We start from the raw sequence: 24803 nt of genomic DNA, 5'->3' as shown, positions 1-24803 counted from the left end.
AATTAAATGTAAATCAAAATAATATCTTTGGAGAATTTGATGCCGTATGTTTGAACACAGCCGAAAAATGATCTAAAAAATATAAAATGAAAAGCCAAACTGTCCTTAGTGAGGCTCAAAGGGTTAAAGGTTCTCAGTTTAAATCAGTTTATCTTTCTGTGATGTTTCCTCATCTTCACTTTTTCAAATAAATGAAGCAACATTTCTATATTTATCCATTTAGATCTCTGCTGAATCTTTTAACAGTCAGGACGAACAGGAGGAAACATTACAGCAACATAAACCTCTAACACTGGGAACTTTGGGAACTTTGGGAACTTTGGGAACTTCGGTCCGTCTGCTCCTCAGCGTTAATGTGTGAGAGCGTTTTGTTTCCGTCGCTGCAGCACGGCGGCCGTCATGTGTGAGGTCAACAACGGTTATCCAGACACAGGAAGTCATGTGACGACAGGCGGAGGAAGTGTTTCCTCTAGAGCCGAGTGATGAAAATAAAACTTTACTTTATATTTTAACCGAATGGCCGCGATGATGTAGAGATGATATTTAACCTTCCTGTCGTCCTCCCGGGTCAAATTGACCCCGTCTGTTTTGACTGTTCCTTCTTTCTTTCCTTCCTTCCTTCCTTCCTCCCTCCTACCTTCCTTCCTTCTTTCCTTTCCTTTCCTTTCTCCCTTCCTTCTTTCCTTTCTTCCTTCCTCCCTCCCTCCTTTCCTTCCTTCCTTCCTTCTTCCTCCTTTCCTTCCTTCTCCCTCCCTCCCTTCCTTCCTCCCTCCCTCCCTCCCTCCCTCCTTTCCTTCTGTCTTCCTTCCTTCCTTCCTTCCTTCCTTCCTCTTTTCCTTCCTTCTTCCTCCCTTCCCTCCTCCTTTCCTTCCTTTCCTTCCTCCCTTGACTTGAGGACAACAGGAGGGTTAATGACAAAGTGAGTAAAAGGAATCATGAAGCCTTTAAAACCAGGAGGAGACTCTTTATGCCACATCACAGTATTTAATATGTTTCACCAGCGGAGGCAGAATAATGACCCCTAACCCTAACAGAACCCTAATAGAACCCTAACAGAACCCTAACAGAACAGAACACCAGGAAAACACACTGATGCTCAGCCGTAGTTCTTTCCATTCTTCCTTCCTTCCTCCCTTTCCTTTCCTCCCTCCTTTCCTTCCTTCTTCCCTTTCCTCCCTTCTTTCCTTCCTTCCTTCCTCCCTCCTTCCTTCCTTCCTCCCTTCTTTCCTTCCTTCTTCCTTCCTCCCTTTCTCCCTCCTTTCCTCCCTCCCTCCTTCCTTCTTTCCTCCCTCCTTTCTACCTCCTTTCCTTCCTTCTTCCTTCTTTCCTTTCCTCCCTTCATTCCTTCCTGCCTCCCTCCTTCCTCCCTCCTTTCTCCCTTTCTCCCTTCTTTCCTTTCCTCCCTCCTTCCCCCCTCCTTTCTCCCTTTCTCCCTTCTTTCCTTTCCTCCCTCCTTCCTTCCTTCCTTTCTTCCTTCCTCCCTCCTTACCTTCCTTCTTCCTTCCTCCCTTTCTCCCTCCTTTCCTCCTTCCTCCCTCCTTTCCTTCCTTCTTCCTTCCATCACACAGATTAAAACATTACAACAGGAAGCGTTAGTTTAATTCAGGTCACAGCTGTTTATTTTATTATTTGGATCTCTTTTTTTATGTCTGTCTCTCAGAGTGGAGACGTAGTGAGACCAGAGGAGCTTTTATAGCGGGGCGTTAATCACGGATCAGCTGTTCACATGCTGCAGGATATTTAAAGCTTCAGCTGTAAACACACCAACACACATTCATACAACAGCTACTACGTTATCACTCATTCACCTTTTCATTTAAAGTCCATCCTGATCATTGCTTTAAGATTTAAAATGAGAAAAAGTCTTATCTCGCTCTCTCTTATTGTGAAAGGGTGAGGTGGTGTTGTCACATGACTTCCTGCCTGCGGATCACCTTTGTGATTGTGGTCCGCCGTGTCGCTGCGTCTGATCCAAAATATCCTAAAACATTTGACTTCAGGAGAGTTTAACGAGAAACTCCACAGGAAGCTTTAACGTGTTTAACAACTACAGCTCCCATGGTGCTTCAGACGGCGCCGCACAGACTTATGGGAGTTGTAGTTCTTAAATTAAAACAAAATATCGAAGTAGGGCTGTCAGCGTTAACGCGTTAATCGCGATTAGATTAATGCAATCCATAATGCATTAATTTTATTAATGGCATTTTAATGTTGCAAGCCTTTTTGTCCCTTCTACTCCCCCGTAGACGGCTCCTCTAGCTGTAGCGCTATGCTTTGAAGTGGCCTCCTGCAGTAAACCTACCGCGCTGATGGAAAGTAAGAGAGCTACTGGACTTTTGAACGGCTTGTTTAACTTTAAAACACTTCCAGACGCTTCAGTTTACAAGTCAAAAGTAAAATGCAACCTGTGTCAAACGGAGTTTAACTACCACCGGAGTACGTGGAGTTTGAGTTAGCACCTCCACGCTAAACACCCAGGTGCAGCCAAGCCAGCCTCAGCTCCACCAAAGGACCATTTTGGAGTGTGGGAGTCGCAGCAGAGCCGTGATTGATTCCCAGTTAAGACACTCTGGTAAGAAATGCTTTACATTATGGGCTTAAAACTGCCTTCAAATGGAAAATAACAGGATTTTAAACATGCAATTCAAAACGCCATTAATCAAGATTAACTATGGAAACTCTGCGATTAATCTCGATTAAAAAAATTAATCGTTTGACAGCCCTAAAATAAACGTTTCACCTCTGCAGAAACACAACAACTCAAACCTACTGAGAGAAAAACAACACATTCAGCTTTGTCACATGAGCATTAGCAGTGCTGACAGACAGGAAGTGACCCGGACCTGCTTCCTGTGTGAGTCCAGGTGAGGAGGAAGATGGTACGATGGAAGAGCGATGAAGGCAGAGACGGTCAGAGTCTGATATTCAGAGTTCAGTCGCCTGGAAATAAATCAGTGATTACGGAGTAAAGAAGCAACTGTCTGTAAAAAACACAATTAATTAATTAATATTGAAAGTGAAACCGATTTAAAAGTGAAGCTAACTTCATAAAAACATCATTTCTGGAACAATTGGCTGATTTCAAAAAGAGAGTTTTGACTAATTTTATCTCAAAAGGAGAAAAAAGTCTTGTGTTGATGTGATTAAAGTGTTTAATTGAACTGATCTCAGACAGGAAGTGGAAACTCTGTAACGGGACCCGACTGTGAATCTGAGGCTCTGATCGGGAACCAGATCGTAAATGACGTGAGGATTTAAGAAAGCGTCTGTTTGAGTCGTAGCTGCTCTCTTCACAGCTAACGTGTTCTGCTGATGTCGGCTAATCTCTTCTCTTCTTCTTCTGTTTGAGCACTTTTTCTTCTTTTCTGTCTTGTTTTATGTTTTTGACTTCGACAGCAGATTCAACCCCGAAAATGTTTTTACAGCCGCCGTCGACCCGTGCCTTACGCACTCCGCCTTAAAGCAGTCCACCTTAACGCAGTCCACCTTAAAGCAGTCCACCTTAAAGCTGTCAAGGATCACAGCTTCAAACAAAGAGTCGAGACGTTTTCTGTCGTAACTCAGCGGCTCCGTTCACTCCTGCAGAAGGATCAGAGATTAATTACGTTTAGTAAGATGATCAATTCATAAATAGGGTTGCAAAGGGGTGGAAAGTTTCCGGTAAATTTCCATGGGAAGTTAAGCTGGGGAATTTTGGAAATATTCCAAATTGGAAACTTTCCATGGGAATTATGGGACTTTATGGGAATTGAGGGTAATTTAATATCTAAGCAACCCAACCCAAAAATCCAAACAAAGTCCCGTTCAACATGCACATAAAACATGCCCAGTGCATGTCGGGGGCGTGGTTCCCTATTCATAAATGAGTTAAACTAGTTTTAAAAGCAGCATCAGGTTTGTTAAAATGTACATTTAGTATTTTTGTTGGTTTTCTAGATAAATTCAGACTGAACTCCGCAGCAAGACATCATGGAGGTTACGCCCAGTTCAATATAATCAATATATTAAAAAAAGATCAATAAGAGAGATTTGAAATGACATTTGACCCATTTTATACCAAAAGACTGAATGCTCCTGAACATGTCAAATGTCTAGTGTCTACAGACGGGCGTTACCTAGGCCCTTCCTTCCTTCCTCCCTCCCTTCCTTCCTTCCTTCCTTCCTCACTGACACTGATATAAACTTCTCTCTGGTGTCTACAGACCGGCGTTACCTAGGCCCTTCCTCCCTTCCTTCCTTCCTTCCTTCCTTCCTTCCTTCCTTCCTCCCTTCCTTCCTCATGGACCCTGATATAAACCTCTCTGGTGTCTACAGACTGGCGTTACCTAGTCTCCTTCCTTCCTTCCTTCCTTCCTTCTTTCATGGACCCTGATATAAACCTCTCTGGTGTCTACAGAGGGACGTTACCTAGTCTCCTTCCTTCCTTCCTTCCTTCCTTCCTTCCTTCCTTCCTCCCTTCCTTCCTCCCTTCCTTCCTCATGGACCCTGATATAAACCTCTCTGAAACCATTGATTAATCAGCAGGAAGTATTAAATTCTTACTTCCTGGTTTGAGGTGGACGTGTGAGTGTTAAACAGCTGCAGGAGTGAACTGAGCATTTTTGGGGTTTCTGCCGACGTCGAAGTCTTGAAACAGTTTTTTTTTTGCCACATTCCAGATGTTTGTTTGTGCTTTGAATCATTTATTTAAAGGCTTTTAAGGGCTCAGATTCATTTCCAACCAGAAACCAAAGAACCCATGGTTATAGTTCACAGGGTGTGTTTGTGTGTGATCAGCTTTACCCGGGCCTGTCGTGTGTTTGGTGGTTGTTTGTTTTTAAGAATGTTTTATTTTTAGACTTATTTAATGCACAGATTCATTATTATATTATTATCATTTGAGCATCCTGGAGTTCTTCTGCCAGCACTTCATTCACAGTTATTCTGACTCCCCAATACTAAACCAACCAGTGGACTCACACTAGACTGTTTCGTTTTGTATTAGATGTATGTAGATTATATTTCTCTAATTTTTATAAATATATATCAGTTTGATGAACTGCAGATGACATGTATGAGAACACTACAACTGTAGTTACTCACAGATACCAAATAAATTTTTATCACAAAACCAAAAATTGTTGTGTTTGATTTCCTGTTGGAGCTGCTGGAGGAGATGAAAGAGTCCAACGTGTTTGACGCCATAAAAAAAGCAGATTTGAGAATTTTCTTCCAGTTTTTTGGCATCTTCTAATCCCTCTTCTCCTCTATTGATCCAAACTACTTTTGTCCAAAGTGGTAAATGTGCCGGAAAGATGATTTTCTCAGAGTTGGAAGGAGTCACGCAGGATTGGGTTGTGAAAAATGATGAACCTGTACCAACCACTATGAAATAGTCACAAAATGAAAATGGGAATTGGACCAAAGGTGAGTCAGTCAGCTGCTGTTCCTCTAATGTCCACTAGATGCTCCTAAAACAACAAATTTACAATCTGACTATATTTAAGAAACTCATTCACCTTCCTCTGAAACTTTAATATAAGATTCATTGTGATTAATTACAATAAATTGAGTTTTAATTCAAACTAATGCCTCCATTTCCAGACTTGTTGAAATAAGAAAGAAACAAGAAAAAATGTAAAAACTTGCAGTGAGCTTCTGATTTTAATGAGTTTTTTATTAAATAATTTTCTACATTTCAAGTAAAATGAACAAAAAAACATTTGAGACAAAATAAACTTAAATCAGTGTTTGAGAAAATATTAATTTAAATATTGATCATGAATAATCAGCCACAGTTAATAAATGTCTATAATCACTATAATGCAGCTTAAACTACAAACAGCTGTAATAATTTAAATATGACTTCATTAGAAACGTTAATAAACTTTAAATGTCCTCAAATCAGTTTATAGAAGAATAAGAGAATAATTACAATAATAAATTACAGAGTCCATCATGAGTCATTATCGTCTCCATGGAAACCTGAGAGTCATTATCGTCTCCATGGAAACCTGAGAGTCTCTTCTGTCCATCATGAGTCATTATCGTCTCCATGGAAACCTGAGTCATTATCGTCTCCATGGAAACCTGAGAGTCTTTTATGTCCCGCCGTAGTGTTTTACATCCTGAGCTTTGTTCAACCGTGTTTTAAAGTGAAAGTCCAACCGAGGCACTTCCTGTCTAATGAGTCTTTACACTTTCATTTATTTAACACCAAGTCTTTGTGTCTTTAAGCTTCAATCTTAAATTCAATCAAACAGAAAGAAGAAGAATCACTTCGGCTGAATCAGTTTTCTCTTCTTAATCTTTTATCAGAGTCTTTCCTCCTGTTATCTGAGTAGTAATGTTCATGTGCGGGTCAGCAGAGGTCAGCGGAGGTCAGCAGAGGTTTGTGGAGGTCAGCAGAGGTCAGCAGAGGTTTGTGGAGGTCAACAGAGGTCAGCGGAGGTCAGCAGAGGTCAGCGGAGGTTTGTGGAGGTCAGCAGAGGTCAGCGGAGGTTTGTGGAGGTCAGCAGAGGTCAGCAAAGGTTTGTGGAGGTCAGCAGAGGTTTGTGGAGGTCAGCAGAGGTCAGCAGAGGTTTGTGGAGGTCAGCAGAGGTCAGCAGAGTTCAGAAGAGGTTTGTGGAGGTCAGCAGAGGTCAGCGGAGGTCAGCAGAGGTTTGTGGAGGTCAGCGGAGGTCAGCAGAGTTCAGAAGAGGTTTGTGGAGGTCAGCAGAGGTCAGCGGAGGTTTGTGGAGGTCCGCAGAGGTCAGCAGAGGTCAGCGAAGGTCAGCAGAGGTCAGCTGAGGCCAGCAGAGATCAGCAGAGGTCAGCGGCGGTCAGCAGAGATCAGCGGAGGTCAGCAGAGGTCAGCAGAGGTCAGCAGAGGTCAGAGGAGGTTTGTGGAGGCCAGCAGAGATCAGCGGAGGTCAGCAGAGATCAGCGGAGGTCAGCAGAGGTTTGTGGAGGTCAGCAGAGGTCAGCAGAGTTCAGAAGAGGTTTTTGGAGGTCAGCAGAGGTCAACGGAGGTTTGTGGAGGTCAGCAGAGGTCAGCAGAGGTTTGTGGAGGTCAGCAAAGGTCAGCGGAGGTTTGTGGAGGTCAGCGGAGGTTTGTGGAAGTCAGCAGAGGTTTGTGGAGGTCAGCAGAGGTCAGCGGAGGTTTGTGGAGGTCAGCAGAGGTCAGCGGAGGTTTGTGGAGGTCAGCGGAGGTTTGTGGAAGTCAGCAGAGGTTTGTGGAGGTCAGCAGAGGTCAGCGGAGGTTTGTGGAGGTCAGCGGAGGTTTGTGGAGGTCAGCAGAGGTTTGTGGAGGTCAGCAGAGGTCAGCGGAGGTTTGTGGAGGTCAGCAGAGGTCAGCAGAGGTTTGTGGAGGTCAGCAGAGGTTTGTGGAGGTCTGCAGAGGTCAGCAGAGATCAGCGAAGGTCAGCAGAGGTCAGCTGAGGCCAGCAGAGATCAGCGGAGGTCAGCGGAGGTCAGCAGAGGTTTGTGGAGGTCAGCAGATGTCAGCAGAGTTCAGAAGAGGTTTGTGGAGGTCAGCAGAGGTTTGTGGAGGTCAGCAGAGGTCAGCGGAGGTCAGCAGAGATCAGAGGAGGTCAGCAGAGGTCAGCGGCGGTCAGCGGAGGTCAGCGGAGGTCAGCAGAAGTCAGCGGAGGTTAGCGGAGGTCAGCGGAGGTCAGCAGAGGTCAGCGGAGGTTTGTGGAGGTCAGCGGAGGTCAGCAGAAGTCAGCGGAGGTCAGCGGAGGTTCAGTAAGTTCTGAGCTTGAACACCTTGCTGAGCCTGGAGGTGGCGCTGGAGTAGACGAGGAAGGATCCTTCGCTGGTGCTGAAATGTTCCCAGTCTCTGCAGCCGAACGTTGGCAGACTGTGAACCGGGACGAAGCCTTCGTAGCCCTGCCACCTGAACACACACACACACACACACACACACACACGCACACACACACACACACACACACACACACACACACACATACACACACAGACACACACACACACACACACACACACACACGCACACACACACACACACACACACACACACACACACACATACACACACAGACACATACACACACACACACCTGAGATTAAAAGACAGCCTGAAGATGTGTCTCATTTATTCTGGTCTTCCTCTCTTCTACCAAATGATTTCTTGTATTGAACATTTTTCCTTTCGCGTTGAACATTTATTGCGAAAAAAAACTATTTGGGTTAGGATGGAAGGGAGGAAGAATGAAGGATGAAGGGAGGAAGGAAAGAAGGAAGGAAGAAGGAAGGAAAGGAGGGAAGGGGAGGAAGAAGGAAGGAAGGAAGGAAAGGAGGAAGGAAGGAAGGGAGGAAGGAAGGAAGGAAAGAAAGAAGGAAGGGGGAAGAAGGAAGGAAAGGAGGGAGGAAAGGAAGGGAGGAAAGGAGGGAGGGAGGAAGGAAGAAGGAAGGATGGAGAGGAGGGGAGGGGAGGAAGAAGGAAGGAAAGGAGGGAGGAAGAAAGGGAGAAAAGGAGGAAGGATGGAAGGAAAGGATGAAGAAAGGAAAAAGGAAGGAAAGGAGGGAGGGAAGAAGGAAGTAACAGGAAGGAGTAACAGGAAGTAGTAGCAGGAAGTAGTAACAGGAAGTAGCGACCTGTAGACGACGCTGTTCAGAGAGTACGAGCTGCCGTCGTGAGAGTTTGCGACGATCAGGAACTTCTCGTCTCCGATGGTGAAGAACTCCCAGTCGACGGCGCTGCACACAAAACAGGAAGTTACTACGAGAGGCGCTAACCCTGATCATCAACCGTCAATCAATCAATCAGTCAGACTAGCGGAGCTCAAAGTGATAATAAAATAAAACAAATGACAAAATTAAAAAAGGGTTAGAAATAATAATAATAATTTTAAAAAGGAATAAAACAATTTAAAGACAAATGCGGAAAGATAAAATAAAAACATTTAATTTAAGTGTAAATAAATAATTAAATAAATAAGTAGAGAATAAGAGAAAATGTTTATGAGTTAGTTTTTTACTTCGTTCTTCCCCTCCTTCCATTCTTCCTTCCTCCTTTCCCTCGTTACTCCTTTCCTTCCTTCCTTCCCTCCTTCCTTCCTTCCTTCCCCCCTTCTTTCTTCCCTTCCTTCTCTCCTTACTTCCTTCCTCCCTCCCTCCTCCCTCCCTCCCTCCCTCCCTTCCTCCTTTCCTTCCTCCCTCCCTCCCTGAGGGTTAGAGGTAGGGTCTACCTGTGTGTGAGGATGTTCTGGAAGTGTATGAATGTCTGTGTGAACTCCTTTCCTTCCCTCCCTCCTTCCTCCCTCCCTCCCTTCCTCCCTCCCTCCCTCCTCCCTTCCCTCCCTCCTTACTCCTTCCTTCCTCCCTTCCTTCCTTCCTCCCTACCTGTGTGTGAGGATGTCCTGGAAGCGTATGAATGTCTGTGTGAGGGTGTTGAGCTCGTAGACGGTGGAGTTGATGCTGTAGAGACTCGGACCGCGCTCCGACACCTTCTGACTGTTCGCCACCGCGAGGAAGAACCGCCCGTCTATCTGGAACGTCTCCCAGTCCGTTGCTCCCATCGTCTGCAGAGGAGGAGGAGGAGAGGAGGATGAGGGGGAGGAGGAGGAGAGGAGGAGGAGGAGGAGGAGAGGAGGAGGAAGAGAGGAAACACAGAGCTGAACATCAGGCTGGAAGAATCAGCTTACTGTTACTGTTTAATGTAATAAGTAATGTAACCAAAGTTTTCATCTGTCCTTCCTTCCTTCCTTCCTTCTTTCCTTCCTTCCTTCCTTCCCTCCAACTGTCCTTCCTTTCTTCTTTCCTTCCTGTCTTCTTTTCTTCCTTCCTTCCTTCTTTCCTTCCTTCCTTCCTTCCTTCCTCCCTTTCTTGAATTTATGATAAAATCCTTTAACCATCCATATTTATCAACTCTGTGTAATGAGTCCTGCAGCCTGCAGAGGGCGCCAGCAGCTCTGTGTGTGTGAGTGTGTGTGTGTGTGTGGGGGGGGGGGGGGGGTGTGTGGGTGTGTGTGTGTGTGTGTGTGTGTGTGTGTGTGTGTGTGTGAGGGGGTTTCCAGCAGCAGACTGTTGGGACTCGTCAGTCGGATCATCACTTTTATTGGATTTTAAAACCACAAAAAAAAAAAAAAAAAACCTTCATGAACCTTTAATTCAGCTTCTGACAGTCGACCACATGTGTGACAGCTGGCAGAGGACACACACACTCACACACACACACACACTCACACACACACACACTCACACACGCACACACACACACTCACACACCCCCACACACACACACACACACATACACACCCACATACACAGACACACACACACACACAGACACACACACACACACACACACACACACACACACACACACACACACACACACACACACACACACACCCTGCAGCTACATGATGTCATGTCTGACTCTCAGCTGATGAGGATGATGAAGGTGACGAGGTCATGTATGAATCTCATCAGCTGTTGTTGAGAAATGTTTAAAGTCTTATATTATAATAATTATATTGTATTATAATAGTTATAATTATATAATATAATAACTATATTTTATTACTATTTATAATTCTGAAAAACAACTAAATCCATTTCCTAATTACAGATGATGAAGATTAGTTTCACTTTTAAACGTCTTCATCAAACTTCATAAAGTTTAAACACTGAAACCAGATCAGTTAGAGTGAGATTCAGATTCCTGCAGTACACAGATCCACCAGCAGGGGGCGCTTACTCACATCTACAGGCCTGAAGAGCTTTACCTTTTGTTTCTCTTTCTTTGTAGTATTTTAATCTTTCTTTGCAGTATTTTATCTTTCTTTGCAGTATTTTATCTTTCTTTGCAGTATTTTATCTTTCTTTGCAGTATTTTATCTTTCTTTGCAGTATTTTAATCTTTCTTTGCAGTATTTTTATCTTCCTTTGCAGTATTTAATCTTTCTTTGCAGTATTTTAATCTGTCTTTGCAGTATTTTAATCTTTCTTTGCAGTATTTTATCTTTCTTTGTAGTATTTTTTATCCTTCTTTGTAGTATTTTAATCTTTCTTTGCAGTATTTTTATCTTTCTTTGCAGTATTTGTCTTTCTTTGCAGTATTTTTGTCCTTCTTTGTAGTATTTTAATCTTTCTTTGCAGTATTTTAATCTTTCTTTGCAGTATTTTTATCTTTCTTTGTAGTATTTTAACCCTTTATTGGGCAAATAATTATATTTGGTAACTTCTGTACATATCCCAAAATATCCTTCCTTCCTTCCTTCCTTCCTTCCTTCCTTCCTTCCTTCTTTTCCTTGCTCCCTGCCTTCTTTCTTCCCTTCATCTTTTCCTTTCTCCCTCCTTCGTTCCTTATTTCCTCCGTCCTTCCTTCCTTTCCTTTCTTCCATCTGTTCTTCCTCCCTCCCTCCTTCTCTCCTCCCTTCCTTCTTTCCTTCCTCCGTCCTTCCTTCCTTCCTTTCCTTCCTTCCATCTGTTCTTCCTCCCTCCCTCCTTCTCTCTTTCTTTCCTCCCCCTACCTTCCTTCCTTCCTTCTTTCCTTCGTCCTTCCTTCCTTTCCTTCCTCCATCCTCCCTTCCTTCCTCCCTTCCTTTCAATGAGTGTCCTATAAAGGGTTAATCTTTCTTTGCAGTATTTAACCCTAACCCCATCCCGATCCTGAACCTGATCCTGACCCTGGACCTGATCCTGGACCTGGACCACTGACCGGGATGCTCTGGAAGGTCTGGAAGCGTCCGTCCAGCCAGACGTAGACGGTGGAGCTGATGGTGGTGGTCTGACCGTCGAAGGTGTTGGCGACGGCCAGGAAGTGGTACGGACCCACGCTGAAGAACTCCCAGTCGTACGCTCCGGACGTGGACAGAGTCTGGTTCACCTCGAACAGCTGAGAGGACGGACAGGAAGTAACAGGAAGTAAAAGACAGGAAGTGAGACAGTGAGACAGGCAGGAAGTAAAAGACAGGAAGGAAGAGGAAATAATAGCAGGTTTAAAGGGACTTGGGTACCTTAGTGTTCGGGTTCCATCTGTAGATCACACTCTGGATGTTGTGGTTTGAGTCTCTGGCTGAAAACAAACAGACACAATCATCATTTAGACTCTGTGTGTGTGTGTGTGTGTGTGTGTGTGTGTGTGTGTGTGTGTGTGTGTGTGTGTCTGTGTGTGTGTGTGTGTGTGTGTGTGTGTGTGTGTGTGTGTGTGTGTGTGTGTGTGTGTGTGATCTAACCACACTACAGCTGCTGCCTTTCATTCTTTCTGCTTTCTTTTCTTTCAGATCATAAAACAATCTTTTTTCTTTTCAGCTCCGATCACACACCTAACGCAGGTGTAGTGTTTGATGTGAAGCACACACACACACACACACACACACACACACACACACACGCACACACACACTCACACACTCACACACACACACACACACACACACACAGAGGTCCATGTTCTTCTTCAGCATTTTAAACATTTCTTAAAACCTAAACTTTAACGTTCTCGTTCTTAAAGCGCAGCGTCTGCAGCTCCTGATCAAAGACACGGACCCTCCTCTTACCTCGCCTGTGATTGGCTACGACCTGATCAAAGACCCGGACCCTCCTCTTACCTCGCCTGTGATTGGCTACGACCTGATCAAAGACCCAGACCCTCCTCTTACCTCGCCTGTGATTGGCTACGACCAGGAAGCTGTGGTTGTGCATGGTGAAGGCCTCCCAGTCCAGCGCTGCGTGCGTCTGCAGCGTCTGATGACGCACGAAACGCCGCCGCCGCTTACTCCAGCGATAGATGACTGAAAGCTCCGGCTCAAGCTCCTGAGAGTTAGCTACTACCAGGAAGACCTGACAGGAAACAGGAAACAGGGTTAGCTACTACCAGGAAGACCTGACAGGAAACAGGAAACAGGATCAGAGTTAGCTACTACCAGGAAGACCTGAGAGGAAACAGGAAACAGGACCAGAGTTAGCTACTATCAGGAAGACCTGACAGGAAACAGGAAACAGGAAACAGGAAACAGGATCAGAGTTAGCTACTACCAGGAAGACCTGACAGGAAACAGGACCAGAGTAAGAAGGAAGGAAAGGAGGGAGGAAGGAGGGAAGGGAGGGAGGAAGGAAGGAAGGAAAGGAGGGAGGGAGAAGGAAGGAAAGGAAGGAGGAAAGAAGGAAAGGAGTAAGAAGGAAGGAAAGGAGGAAGGAAGGGAGGAAGGGAAGGGGAAAGAAGGAAAGGAAGGGAGAAAGGGAGGAAGGAAGAAGGAAGGAAATGAGGGAAGGAAGGAAGAAGGGAAGGAAAGAAGGAAAGGCAGGGAGAAAGGGAGGAAGGAAGAAGGAAGGAAATGAGGGAAGGAAGGAAGAAGGGAAGGAAAGAAGGAAAGGAAGGTAGAAATGTCACCTTGTCATCGATGCTGAAGTGCTTCCAGGCTCGGGCTTCCTGGGTGCTGATGTTCTGGTAAAGCTGGAACGAGCCGTCGGTCCACTTGTAGACCCCTGACCCGGGTCTGGAGTCCCTGCAGGAGGAGACAGGAAGCTGAGCACGCTGCTTCCTGTTCCAGACTGAACAGGAAGCTGAGCACGCTGCTTCCTGTTCCAGACTGATGATGCGGTGGCGAGGGGAGTTTACCTGTTGGCTGCAGCCATGAACAGACCTTCAGACGGGACGGAGAACACTTCCACATCGAAGGTCTCTGAGCTGGTGTAGAGGTCCTGGTAGTCCTCCACGTAGTCCAGACGCTGCTCGGCTGCAGGGAGGGAGGGAGGAAGGGAGGAAAGGAGGGAGGAAGGAAGAAGGGAGGAAAGGAGGGAGGGAGGTAGGAAGGAAGGAAGGGAGGAAAGAGAGAAGGAGGGAGGGAGGAAGGAAGGAAGGGAGGAAGGAAAGGAGGGAGGGAGGGAGGAAGGAAGGAAGAAGGGAGGAAAGGAGGGAGGGAGGAAGGAAGGGAGGAAAGGAAAGGAAAGGAAAGGAAAGGAAAGGAAAGGAAAGAAAGGAAAGAAGGAAGGAAAGGAGGGAGGAAGGGAGGAAGGAAGAAGGGAGGAAAGGAGGGAGGGAGGAAAGGGGGATGGAGGAAGGAAGGAAGGAAGGAAGGAAGGGAGGAAAGACGAATAAGACGGGGTCAATTTGACCCGGGAGGACGACACGAGGGTTAAATATCATTTTGGGTAAAGCAAAAACACTCAAAATATTCATATTTAATTAAAACTAAAATGTTTTGCCAAACTATAGATTCTGGGTTATACAACTTAATACTTGAAATGTTACTTTTTTTTTATAATGTATATTTTTTAACTTTTATAAAAGGACTGATTTCTTTAAATGACTGAAATCAGAAAGTTATGATAAAATGTATTTCCCAGTTACAACTTCTTCATGTGAGAACAACCCTTTTCTCCTAAAATGACATCATCATCATATAATAATACAACTTCCTCATTATAACTTTATTCTCAACTTATTTTCATAAAATTAAAACAGACTTTTTAAATGTTAACTTTAATCTCATTATATGAAGCCGTTTTCATCCAGCTATGACTCATCTCACCTAAAATTATTCCTAAATAGTTCTCTCATGTTTCTTGTAATCTAACATTAGAGCTCTCAGAGGTGATGTTGAGTTGTTTCCAGACTCACTGATGAGCAGCGGGGTCCAGGTGAGTCCGTCACACATGAACAGAGCTTTCCTCTGAGCGTCGAACCACAGCTGACCCTCTTCTGCTCCGGAGCAGCCGGGACGCCTCCCCACCGTCACCCGGGCCTCCGCTTCTACAAGTTACATTAAAGTACTGTTAGAGGTACTAGTACTTTACTGTAGTACAGTTAGAGGTACTAGTACTTTACTGTAGTACAGTTAGAGGTACTAGTACTTTACTATAGTACAGTTAGAGGTACTAGTACTTTACTGTAGTACAGTTAGAGGTACTAGTACTTTACTGTAGTACAGTTAGAGGTACTAGTACTTTACTGTAGTACAGTTAGAGGTACTAGTACTTTACTGTAGTACAGTCGGAGGTACTAGTACTTTACTGTAGTACAGTCGGAGGTACTAGTACTTTACTGTAGTACAGTCGGAGGTACTAGTACTTTACTGTAGTACAGTTAGAGGTACTAGTACTTTACTGTAGTACAGTCGGAGGTACTAGTACTTTACTGTAGTACAGTTAGAGGTACTAGTACTTTACTGTAGTACTGTTAGAGGTACTAGTACTTTACTGTAGTACAGTTTGAGGTACTAGTACTTTACTGTAGTACAGTTAGAGGTACTTGTACTTTACTGTAGTACACTTAGAGGTACTAGTACTTTACTGCAGTACAGTTTGAGGTACTAGTACTTTACTGCAGTACAGTTTGAGGTACTAGTACTTTACTGTAGTACAGTTAGAGGTACTAGTACTTTACTGTAGTACAGTTTGAGGTACTAGTTCTTTACTGTAGTACAGTTTGAGGTACTAGTACTTTACTGTAGTACAGTTTGAGGTACTAGTACTTTACTGTAGTACAGTTAGAGGTACTTGTACTTTACTGTAGTACAGTTAGAGGTACTAGTACTTTACTGTAGTACACTTAGAGGTACTAGTACTTTACTGTAGTACAGTTTGAGGTACTAGTACTTTACTGTAGTACACTTAGAGGTACTAGTACTTTACTGCAGTACAGTTTGAGGTACTAGTACTTTACTGCAGTACAGTTTGAGGTACTAGTACTTTACTGTAGTACAGTTAGAGGTACTAGTACTTTACTGTAGTACAGTTTGAGGTACTAGTTCTTTACTGTAGTACAGTTTGAGGTACTAGTACTTTACTGTAGTACAGTTTGAGGTACTAGTACTTTACTGTAGTACAGTTAGAGGTACTAGTACTTTACTGTAGTACAGTTTGAGGTACAAGTACTTCATACTGATTCTTCCTCTAAACTTCTCACATGCTTTCATTTCAATAAATGTTTAAATGATCCAAAATTTCAGCAGAAATCGAAGATTAGAGAAAAAGTCTAAAAACTGAAAACACATTTCTTCTTCTCTGTCGTTAATCTTCGTCCTTCAGCAGATTAAACTCTTTCTGACTCAGAGTTCATGTTTGTGAGTCTGAGGTTTGATTTCTGCACCTTCAGCTCAGAGCTCCATAAACTACAAAGTGACTTTAACTTTTAACTTCTGCTCATTTGAAGTCACATCAGAGCGTTTCTGCTTAATGAGACCAAAGAAATCAGCTTTTAACTGAAACACTTTTAATCTCTGACTTCTGTGGGACTGATTTCCTGCTTCAGTGAGTCAACACACTTTATACACAACACAAGAAAAAACACGTTTCTCATAATTATCTTTTAGTCTTTGAGTCAAAATGATTCTGATTGGCCGGAGAGCTCGTCTGTCATTTGGGGAAACCCGTAAATACGTCTTTATTAGACTTTAAACATCGTGTTAAACTTCTGTGTTTCATAATCTTTGATGTTTCTGTTGAGTTTTAACGTCTTTGCTTTGACTCTTACTGTCGGGGAACTGAGAGGAAACAGGAAGGAAGGAAAGGAGGGAAGGGTGGGAGGAAGGAAGGAAAGGAGAGAGGGAGGAAGGAAGGAAAGGAGAGAGGGAGGAAAGAAGGCAAGGAGGAAGAAGAAAGAAAAGGAGGGAGGGAGGGAGGAAGAAGGAAGGAAAGGAGAGAGGAAAGAAGGAAAGGAGGAAGAAGGAAGGAAAGGAGAGAGGAAAGAAGGAAAGGAAGAGAGGAAGGAAGAAGGAAGGAAAGGAGGGAGGGAGGGAGGGAGGAAGAAGGAAGGAAAGGAGGGAGGAAGAAGGAGGGAAGGGAGGGAGGAAGGAAGGAAGGAAAGGAAGGGAGACATACTTTCTGTTTTTAACTTTATTATTTCTTTAATGTTTTCTATTAAACTTTGTGAATCTCTGAGAGATGAAGAGACTCTGGAGCGGTGGACGAAATAACGCGAACACCCTGAACAAAGGTGGTGTTTTGAAAACTGTCCGTCAATTCAGCTCCAGCGTGACCTCACACTGTTGTCATGGAAACACACAGTTGTCAATCAAACTGTCTCACACACACACACACACACACACACACACACACATACACACACACATACACACACATACACACACACACAGACACAGACACACACACACACACACACACACACACACAGTGAAACATAAAACCAACAGCTATAATAGACTCTCAATCACACACACTTCCTTCCTGTCAGTCAGTTTGTAGCTTGTGTTACTGAATCACTGATACCATCACAACCCACACACACACACACACACACACACACACACACACACATACACACACACACACACACACACACACATACACACACACACACACACACACACACACACACACACTGAAACTGAGATGTTTCAACACCATCCATCTATTTTAATACACATTTTTAATTTGTGCATAAAAGACTGAAAATGTGAAAAGAAGTCAAAATATTACCAACTAAGTTAAAACCAGAGGAAACACAGAACTCTACGTTTTAGTTATCTATTTAAAATCATTTAAGAGTAACATAGATTTATAAGACCCCTCACATTTATCTGCTGACCCTTTGGAGGGGCCCCACCCCTAGGTTGAGAACCACTGGACTAAACTAGCTAACTGTATATAAAGTAGTATAAACTAGCTAACTGTATATAAAGTAGTATAAACTAGCTAACTGTATATAAAGTAGTATAAACTAGCTAACTGTATATAAAGTAGTATAAACTAGCTAACCGTATATAAAGTAGTATAAACTAGCTAACCGTATATAAAGTAGTATAAACTAGCTAACTGTATATAAAGTAGTGTAAACTAGCTAACTGCATATAAAGTAGTGTAAACTAGCTAACTGTATATAAAGTAGCGTAAACTAGCTAACTGTATATAAAGTAGCGTAAACTAGCTAACTGTATATACAGTAGCGTAAACTAGCTAACTGTATATAAAGTAGCGTAAACTAGCTAACTGTATATAAAGTAGTATAAACTAGCTAACTGTATATAAAGTAGTATAAACTAGCTAACTGTATATAAAGTAGCGTAAACTAGCTAACTGTATATAAAGTAGCGTAAACTAGCTAACTGTATATAAAGTAGCATAAACTAGCTAACTGTATATAAAGTAGTATAAACTAGCTAACTGTATATAAAGTAGTGTAAACTAGCTAACTGTATATAAAGTAGTATAAACTAGCTAACCGTATATAAAGTAGTATAAACTAGCTAACCGTATATAAAGTAGTATAAACTAGCTAACCGTATATAAAGTAGTGTAAACTAGCTAACCGTATATAAAGTAGCGTAAACTAGCTAACTGTATATAAAGTAGCGTAAACTAGCTAACTGTATATAAAGTAGCGTAAACTAGCTAACTGTATATAAAGTAGTATAAACTAGCTAACTGTATATAAAGTAGTGTAAACTAGCTAACTGTATATAAAGTAGCGTAAACTAGCTAACTGTATATAAAGTAGCATAAACTAGCTAACTGTATATAAAGTAGTATAAACTAGCTAACTGTATATAAAGTAGTATAAACTAGCTAACTGTATATAAAGTAGCGTAAACTAGCTAACTGTATATAAAGTAGCGTAAACTAGCTAACTGTATATAAAGTAGTATAAACTCGCTAACTGTATATAAAGTAGTATAAACTAGCTCACTGTATATAAAGTAGTATAAACTAGCTAACTGTATATAAAGTAGCGTAAACTAGCTAACTGTATATATCACTACATCACTATAATACTGCAGTACTTTTATGGACTCTGGTTTCCCTCCTCACCGTACGGGTATTGTGGTCCGTCTGGCTGGAGGGGGGTGGACTTGAGGACTTGGGGGACGGACAGCTCGGCCAGACTCGGGTGTGAGTTGGGACAGACTCTGGGCGAGGCGTCCGAACCAGGAAGTAGAACCAGCTGACGCAGTAAACCCTGAACACAGACAGACGGGTTAGTAGGAGCAGGATCTTTGGTTAAACCCTGAAGGTCTGGTCGGACTCACAGAGAAGCGTCCTCTCCATCTCCTCCTGCTGCCCACGAACAGCCGGGACCCTCGGGTGCTCAGCGTGCTGGGGAAGGACTGGACCTGTTTACTGGGAGACAGGAAACCAGTTAATGCACCAGTCTGTCATCCAGCCTCAAACTGACTTCACTGTGACGATAAACTGGTCTGATTATACGTCACTGTTACTGATGCAAGCTCTGACACACAACGAACCAGTCTGAGCCAGTCTGAACCGGTCTGAACTGGTCTGAACTGGTTTGAACCAGTCTGAACTGGTCTGAACTGGTTTGAACCAGTCTGAACCGGTCTGAACCGGTCTGAACTGGTTTGAACCGGTCTGAACTGATCTGAACCAGTCTGAACCAATCTGAACCAATCTGAACCGGTCTGAACCAGTCTGAACCAATCTGAACCAATCTGAACCAGTCTGAACCAATCTGAACCGGTCTGAACTGGTCTGAACTGGTCTGAACCAGTCTGAACCAGTCTGAACCAGTCTGAACCGATCTGAACCAATCTGAACCGGTCTGAACTGGTCTGAACCAGTCTGAACCAGTCTGAACCGATCTGAACCGATCTGAACCAGTCTGAACCAGTCTGAACCGGTCTAAGGCGACTCACAGCTCCAGCGGTATTCCACAGTCGACGGTCAGCGTGGCGTACGGTCCGGTGACGGCGAGGACCACCGTGTGCCAGCGGTTGTCGTCCAGTCCGACCTCCTTGAAGCTGAGCCGGTTCCGACCCGCGCCGGGGGCCGACGTCAGTAAGTGGAGCCGGTTCTCTGAAAGACGTAACCCTAGCAACAGCGAATCAGCTTCCTCCTCCACCAGCGAGAAGACGTACTCGTTCCTCTGGAAACAAAGAGAAGACCGGGTCAGACCGGACCGCTGCAGCCTGGACCGGACCAGGTTCTGCTGGCTCACCTTCTGTCCCAGTCTGGGTATCTTGAAGGTGGCGACCAACGAGAACTCAGCAGGGAAATAATCACAGTTGGTGAAGATCTGGGAGGCGGGAAAACTCAGCGCTGTTGCCACGGCGCCGGACAGCCGGAGACCTCTGGAGCCTCTGGACTGAACCATCTGCACCTGATTGGTCGGTTAATGGATCACATGATTAAAATAAGGCTGTTGACCCCTCATTGTCTCACCTGTTTCCCCCCCCCCCCCCCCGGTCCTACCTGTGTGGGCGGGGCTTCTCCTGGGCGAGGCAGAGCTTTGGCCAGCAGGTCGATGGGCAGCAGGTCTGAGGAGAAACACAAAGTTTGTTCTTTTCTTCTTGTTCGTCTCAGAGTTTAACCTTCCTGCTTCCTGCTTCCTACTTCCTGTTTCCTGTTTCCTGTTTCACACCTTTCAAACTGAAGCTAATCTTTGACAACAACACATCTGGAGTTTGATCTTTTTGTTTCTCAAGCAGTCTTTGATTCCTATCTGGCTGCTTTATAAACTACATACTAGAGGTTAACTCGGATCGGGCCGACCTGTACGGGTCCGGGTCGGATTGGATTTTACAACCTCGGGTCCCGGATCTGTTCGCTAAAATGTGTAAAACCGAGAAAACCCGAGATACACCGAGTACGGGTCTGACTCGGGTCAGTCAGATCACGGCCAGATGAAATATGAATGAATAAAGTGAATAAAGTGTATTATTAGTTATAGTCTGCACTTCATTTATTTTAAAATAGGGTTTCCTTAAATGTTGCACTACTTGTTTTTGAAAAGGGTAAATTCATGATTTGAAGAGCTATGGGTGTCGCACTAAATAAAGGTCCAGTTACAACAATTATTCATCCTTTTTCCGGGTCGGGCAGAAATTATGTCGGAACTACTCGGACATCGGAACGAATTTCCTCGGATCCGTTCGGGTCTCTCATTTTGTACCCGAGTTAACCTCTACTACATACGACCATGAAAAAGATCCAGAATCAAAGCTCCTCCTCTCTTATTACTGATCACTTTTACTAATTAGCAGCAAACACAAACAGCTGATGGATCCTGTTTGACCTGCTGAAGAAAAGGATCTCGGGTTAATCCTTTCCTTCCTTCCTTTCCTTTCCTTCCTCCCTCCCTTCCTTCCTCCCTCCTTTCCTTCCTTCCTTATTGACCTGCTGAAGAAAAGGATCTCGGGTTAATCTCCTGGGAAACATGAACCGAGGAATCACATGATGCCCTCGTGGTTCCCGGCTGCGTCGGCTTCTTTCCTCCCTTCCTTCTTCCCTTCCTTCCCTCCTCCCTTCTTTTCTCCCTCCCTCCCTCCTACCTTCTTTATTTCCTCGCTCCCTTCCTTCCTTCCTCCCTCCTTTCCTTCCTTCCTTATTGACCTGCTGATGAAAAGGATCTTGGGTTAATCTTCTGGGGAACATGAACCGAGGAGACTCTGATATAAATCACATGACTCTAACCCTATTTGTTGTATCTCCGTCAGCGGGTCGACTAGATTCCTGTGGCTCCATCGTATCCTCGTCACACCTACGAGCCGACGAAGCCTGTTTCTGTTTTAGGATAAACTCATGTAGACTTTTTTTCGCACACTTTGTCTTTGCTGTGTATCTTTTCACCACTGGGATGAACATGTTTAGTCCTGAGGCTGATTTTCTATTTATACATTATATGTTTATTTATTAAAGAGTTTTATGTGTCTGTCTGTGTGTGTGCGTGTGTGTGTGTGTGTCTGAGTGTGTGTGTATCAGGATCTCTTTCTAACAGTTGTTTCCCGGTGATAAGTGTGACTGACAGGTGTGATTGATAAGTGTGTGAGCGTCTGTCATGTGGTCAGCTGGACGTTAATCATTATCAGCTGAGATGTAAATGAGCTGCTCTCAGATCAGATCACAAACACTTCAGGGTTTATTTTTATCACGTTATCATCGCTCCGATCTTTAGATTCTTCTGTCTGCGGCTTCAGATCTAAAAATACAGTCATCTATTGGCAGCTCGGGTTCCTGCGATGGTTTAATGACATCACTGCAACGATCATATCTGAGGTACTAGTACTTTACTGTAGTACAGTTAGAGGTACTAGTACTTTACTGTAGTACTGTTAGAGGTACTAGTACTTTACTATAGTACAGTTTGAGGTACTAGTACTTTACTGTAGTACTGTTAGAGGTACTAGTACTTTACTGTAGTACTGTTAGAGGTACTAGTACTTTACTATAGTACAGTTTGAGGTACTAGTACTTTACTGTAGTACTGTTAGAGGTACTAGTACTATACTGTAGTACAGTTAGAGGTACTAGTACTTTACTGTAGTACAGTTAGAGGTACTAGTACTATACTGTAGTACAGTTAGAGGTACTAGTACTATACTGTAGTACAGTTAGAGGTACTTGTACTTTACTGTAGTACAGTTAGAGGTACTTGTACTTTACTGAAGTACAGTTAGAGGTACTAGTACTTTACTGCAGTACAGTTAGAGGTACTAGTACTTTACTGTAGTACAGTTAGAGGTACTTGTACTTTACTGTAGTACAGTTAGAGGTACTAGTACTATACTGTAGTACAGTTTGAGGTACTAGTACTTTACTGCAGTACAGTTAGAGGTACTAGTACTTTACTGTAGTACAGTTAGAGGTACTAGTACTTTACTGTAGTACAGTCTGAGGTACTTGTACTTTACTGTTGTACAGTTAAAGGTACTAGTACTTTACTGTAGTACTGTTAGAGGTACTAGTACTTTACTGTAGTACTGTTTGAGATACTAGTACTTTACTGTAGTACTGTTTGAGATACTAGTACTTTACTGTAGTACTGTTTGAGATACTAGTACTTTACTGCAGGATTTCCATGTGATGTACTTTCTACTCCACTACATTTATTGAACAGCTTTAGTTACTTTTCAGATGCAGATTTGACTCAATGGAAAATATAACAAGCTTTTAAAATACAACACATTGTTAAAGATGAAACCAGTCAGCAGTGTGTAGTCGGCTCACATTTCAGATGTCTATGAGTTGTTAACAGCTCCACCAAATACTGATTCTTCCCTCTAAACTTCTCACACGCTTTCATTTCAATAAAAAGAACTGAAAACACTTTGTGTATCAGAACTTTGTTTTTTCTCCGTTCCCATTAATCATCTCAGCAGCCCTCACATTTACCTGCTGACCCTTTGGAGGGGCCCCGGCCCTAGGTTGGGAACCACTGCACTAAACTAGCTAACTGTATAACTAACTACAACATGAAGCTCATAATACTTTATGTACTTTTAGGTTTTTGGAGCCACCGTTAGAGACAAACTGCCGACAGAGATAAGCAGCAGCAGCTTCATGTTCACTTTTAGCTGGAATTCCCCTTTAAGCTCCTGTGAGGCCCGTCTGTGTGTTTAGTAGTTGCAGCGGGATCAATGCAGGATGAATGGAGGATGAATGGAGGATGAATGGAGGGAGGGGACGACATGAACAGAAACAGAGCTCACATTTCAAAGGCACAAAAAGCGTCCACAAAGCAGCACAGATGTCTGAAACACATGAAACAGCTCCGAGACCAGCGGAGACGCCAACCAGCAGATCACATGTGAGTCTCTGAGCCGCGGGATCGTTTCTGTTTGATGGAGCTACGCTAACGTTTCCCTTTGTGCTGTTAGCGTGAAGCTGTGTTTCATCTTTTCCTTCATTTCCTGCCTCACAAAATAAAACGTGACACATCTTTATAAACTGTTCTGTGTCGCGTCGTGTTTTTAATCAAATCAGCAGGTTTATTGAGCTATGCTAACAGTTTCCCTTTGCTTCCAGTCTTTGTGCTAAGCTAGGCTAACGTGCTCGTACCTGTGCAGGGTTTCCAGCTGTGGCTCCGGACCGCGAGGGCGAGCAGCACCCAGGTGAGCAGCAGGGGGCGACGCTCCCACATCACGCCTGCGTACCAGCAGCGACGTCGGTTTGATTCCAGCTCAGCCGTCGACTTCTTGACCTGCTTCGCTTGCCGCCATTTTCCTGTTGGTCGGATTCGTAACTCAGGAGGCTGAACGAGATCTTCCTCTTTTTTATTTAATGAAACGTCTGCGTTGAAAGAAATGAAAGAAAATCACTTTTTTTAAACCCATGCCTGGATGTTCTGTTACAGAGACATTTAACCTGCTAGCTGCATTAAAACTACGTTACCATGAAAATGATTCAGCTGGTTTCAGATGACGAAAGCTTCTGTGTGAGAAGCTGGTCAAACCTGAAAAATACACCAAGGTCAAATACAAGAAACAAACAAAAATCACTTTAACTTTCTTGACTTGATGAGTGAACACCATGAGGTTGAGTTTGAGGTTGGAGATGAAGTGATGTGTTTGTCTCAGATCAAACAGGCATAACCCTAAAAAGGAGGTATGATTTAATTTCCATGAAGCCCATTGACCATAATTTCCAAAAATATGTGTAAAACATGATGTAATTAGTAGGAATGGAGTTGTCTAAAGAGGTATAACACACACTTAGGTGATCATTTCTACCTTTAAAGCTTTATTAACAGACAAACCAGACCAGGAGGACATGTTGCATGGTCAATGGGAAGACAGCAGGAGGGTTAATCATTAATATAAATATAATATTCATTAATGATTAATTTGTGTTCAGTCTCTCAAATGTCAGAATATAGTAAAATAAGCGAAAGTTGATTTAATTTAAGGCCAAAACCCCCAAAAAACCTAAAAGTCATCACATTTTCAAAGCTGGATTATTATTATTACTAATATGAACCTGATCAGCTGTTCAGTCTGAAGGCGTCCACACAGTGTTTGTTCATATAAGAAACTAACAGCTGCAAACACTTGATCAATCACTGAGCTGTTTGATCTGAGTAAACCCACAGTCCTCCTTCTGTGGAAACATTTAAAAGTAGATGTGAAGCTAATATGAAGCTTCAGCGTCTGAATGAGTCAAATCTTCATCTTCTATGTTTC

The 24803-nt window shown here is 43.5% G+C and overlaps 1 protein-coding gene across 1 annotated transcript; it reads right to left on the bottom strand.

Annotated features, from left to right (window-relative positions):
• Positions 1-7701: 7701 nt before the first annotated feature.
• LOC128368285 (thrombospondin-type laminin G domain and EAR repeat-containing protein-like) lies at positions 7702-23764 on the bottom strand. The gene is made up of 15 exons (XM_053329073.1): positions 23683-23764; positions 20098-20162; positions 19844-20005; positions 19542-19771; positions 18918-19008; positions 18700-18847; positions 14552-14683; positions 13550-13667; positions 13322-13436; positions 12591-12771; positions 11946-11998; positions 11648-11824; positions 9325-9503; positions 8578-8679; positions 7702-7855 (listed from the first exon to the last, which is right to left on the bottom strand). The coding sequence occupies exons 1-15, from the start codon at positions 23762-23764 to the stop codon at positions 7702-7704; spliced, it is 1989 nt and encodes a 662-aa protein (XP_053185048.1).
• Positions 23765-24803: the final 1039 nt, after the last annotated feature.

Source organism: Scomber japonicus, chromosome 11 (assembly GCF_027409825.1).
Source record: "Scomber japonicus isolate fScoJap1 chromosome 11, fScoJap1.pri, whole genome shotgun sequence".
In the NCBI taxonomy this organism is placed as follows: domain Eukaryota; kingdom Metazoa; phylum Chordata; class Actinopteri; order Scombriformes; family Scombridae; genus Scomber; species Scomber japonicus.
Note: the sequence above shows the minus strand (reverse complement) of the source record. Positions and strands in the feature narration are given on the sequence as shown.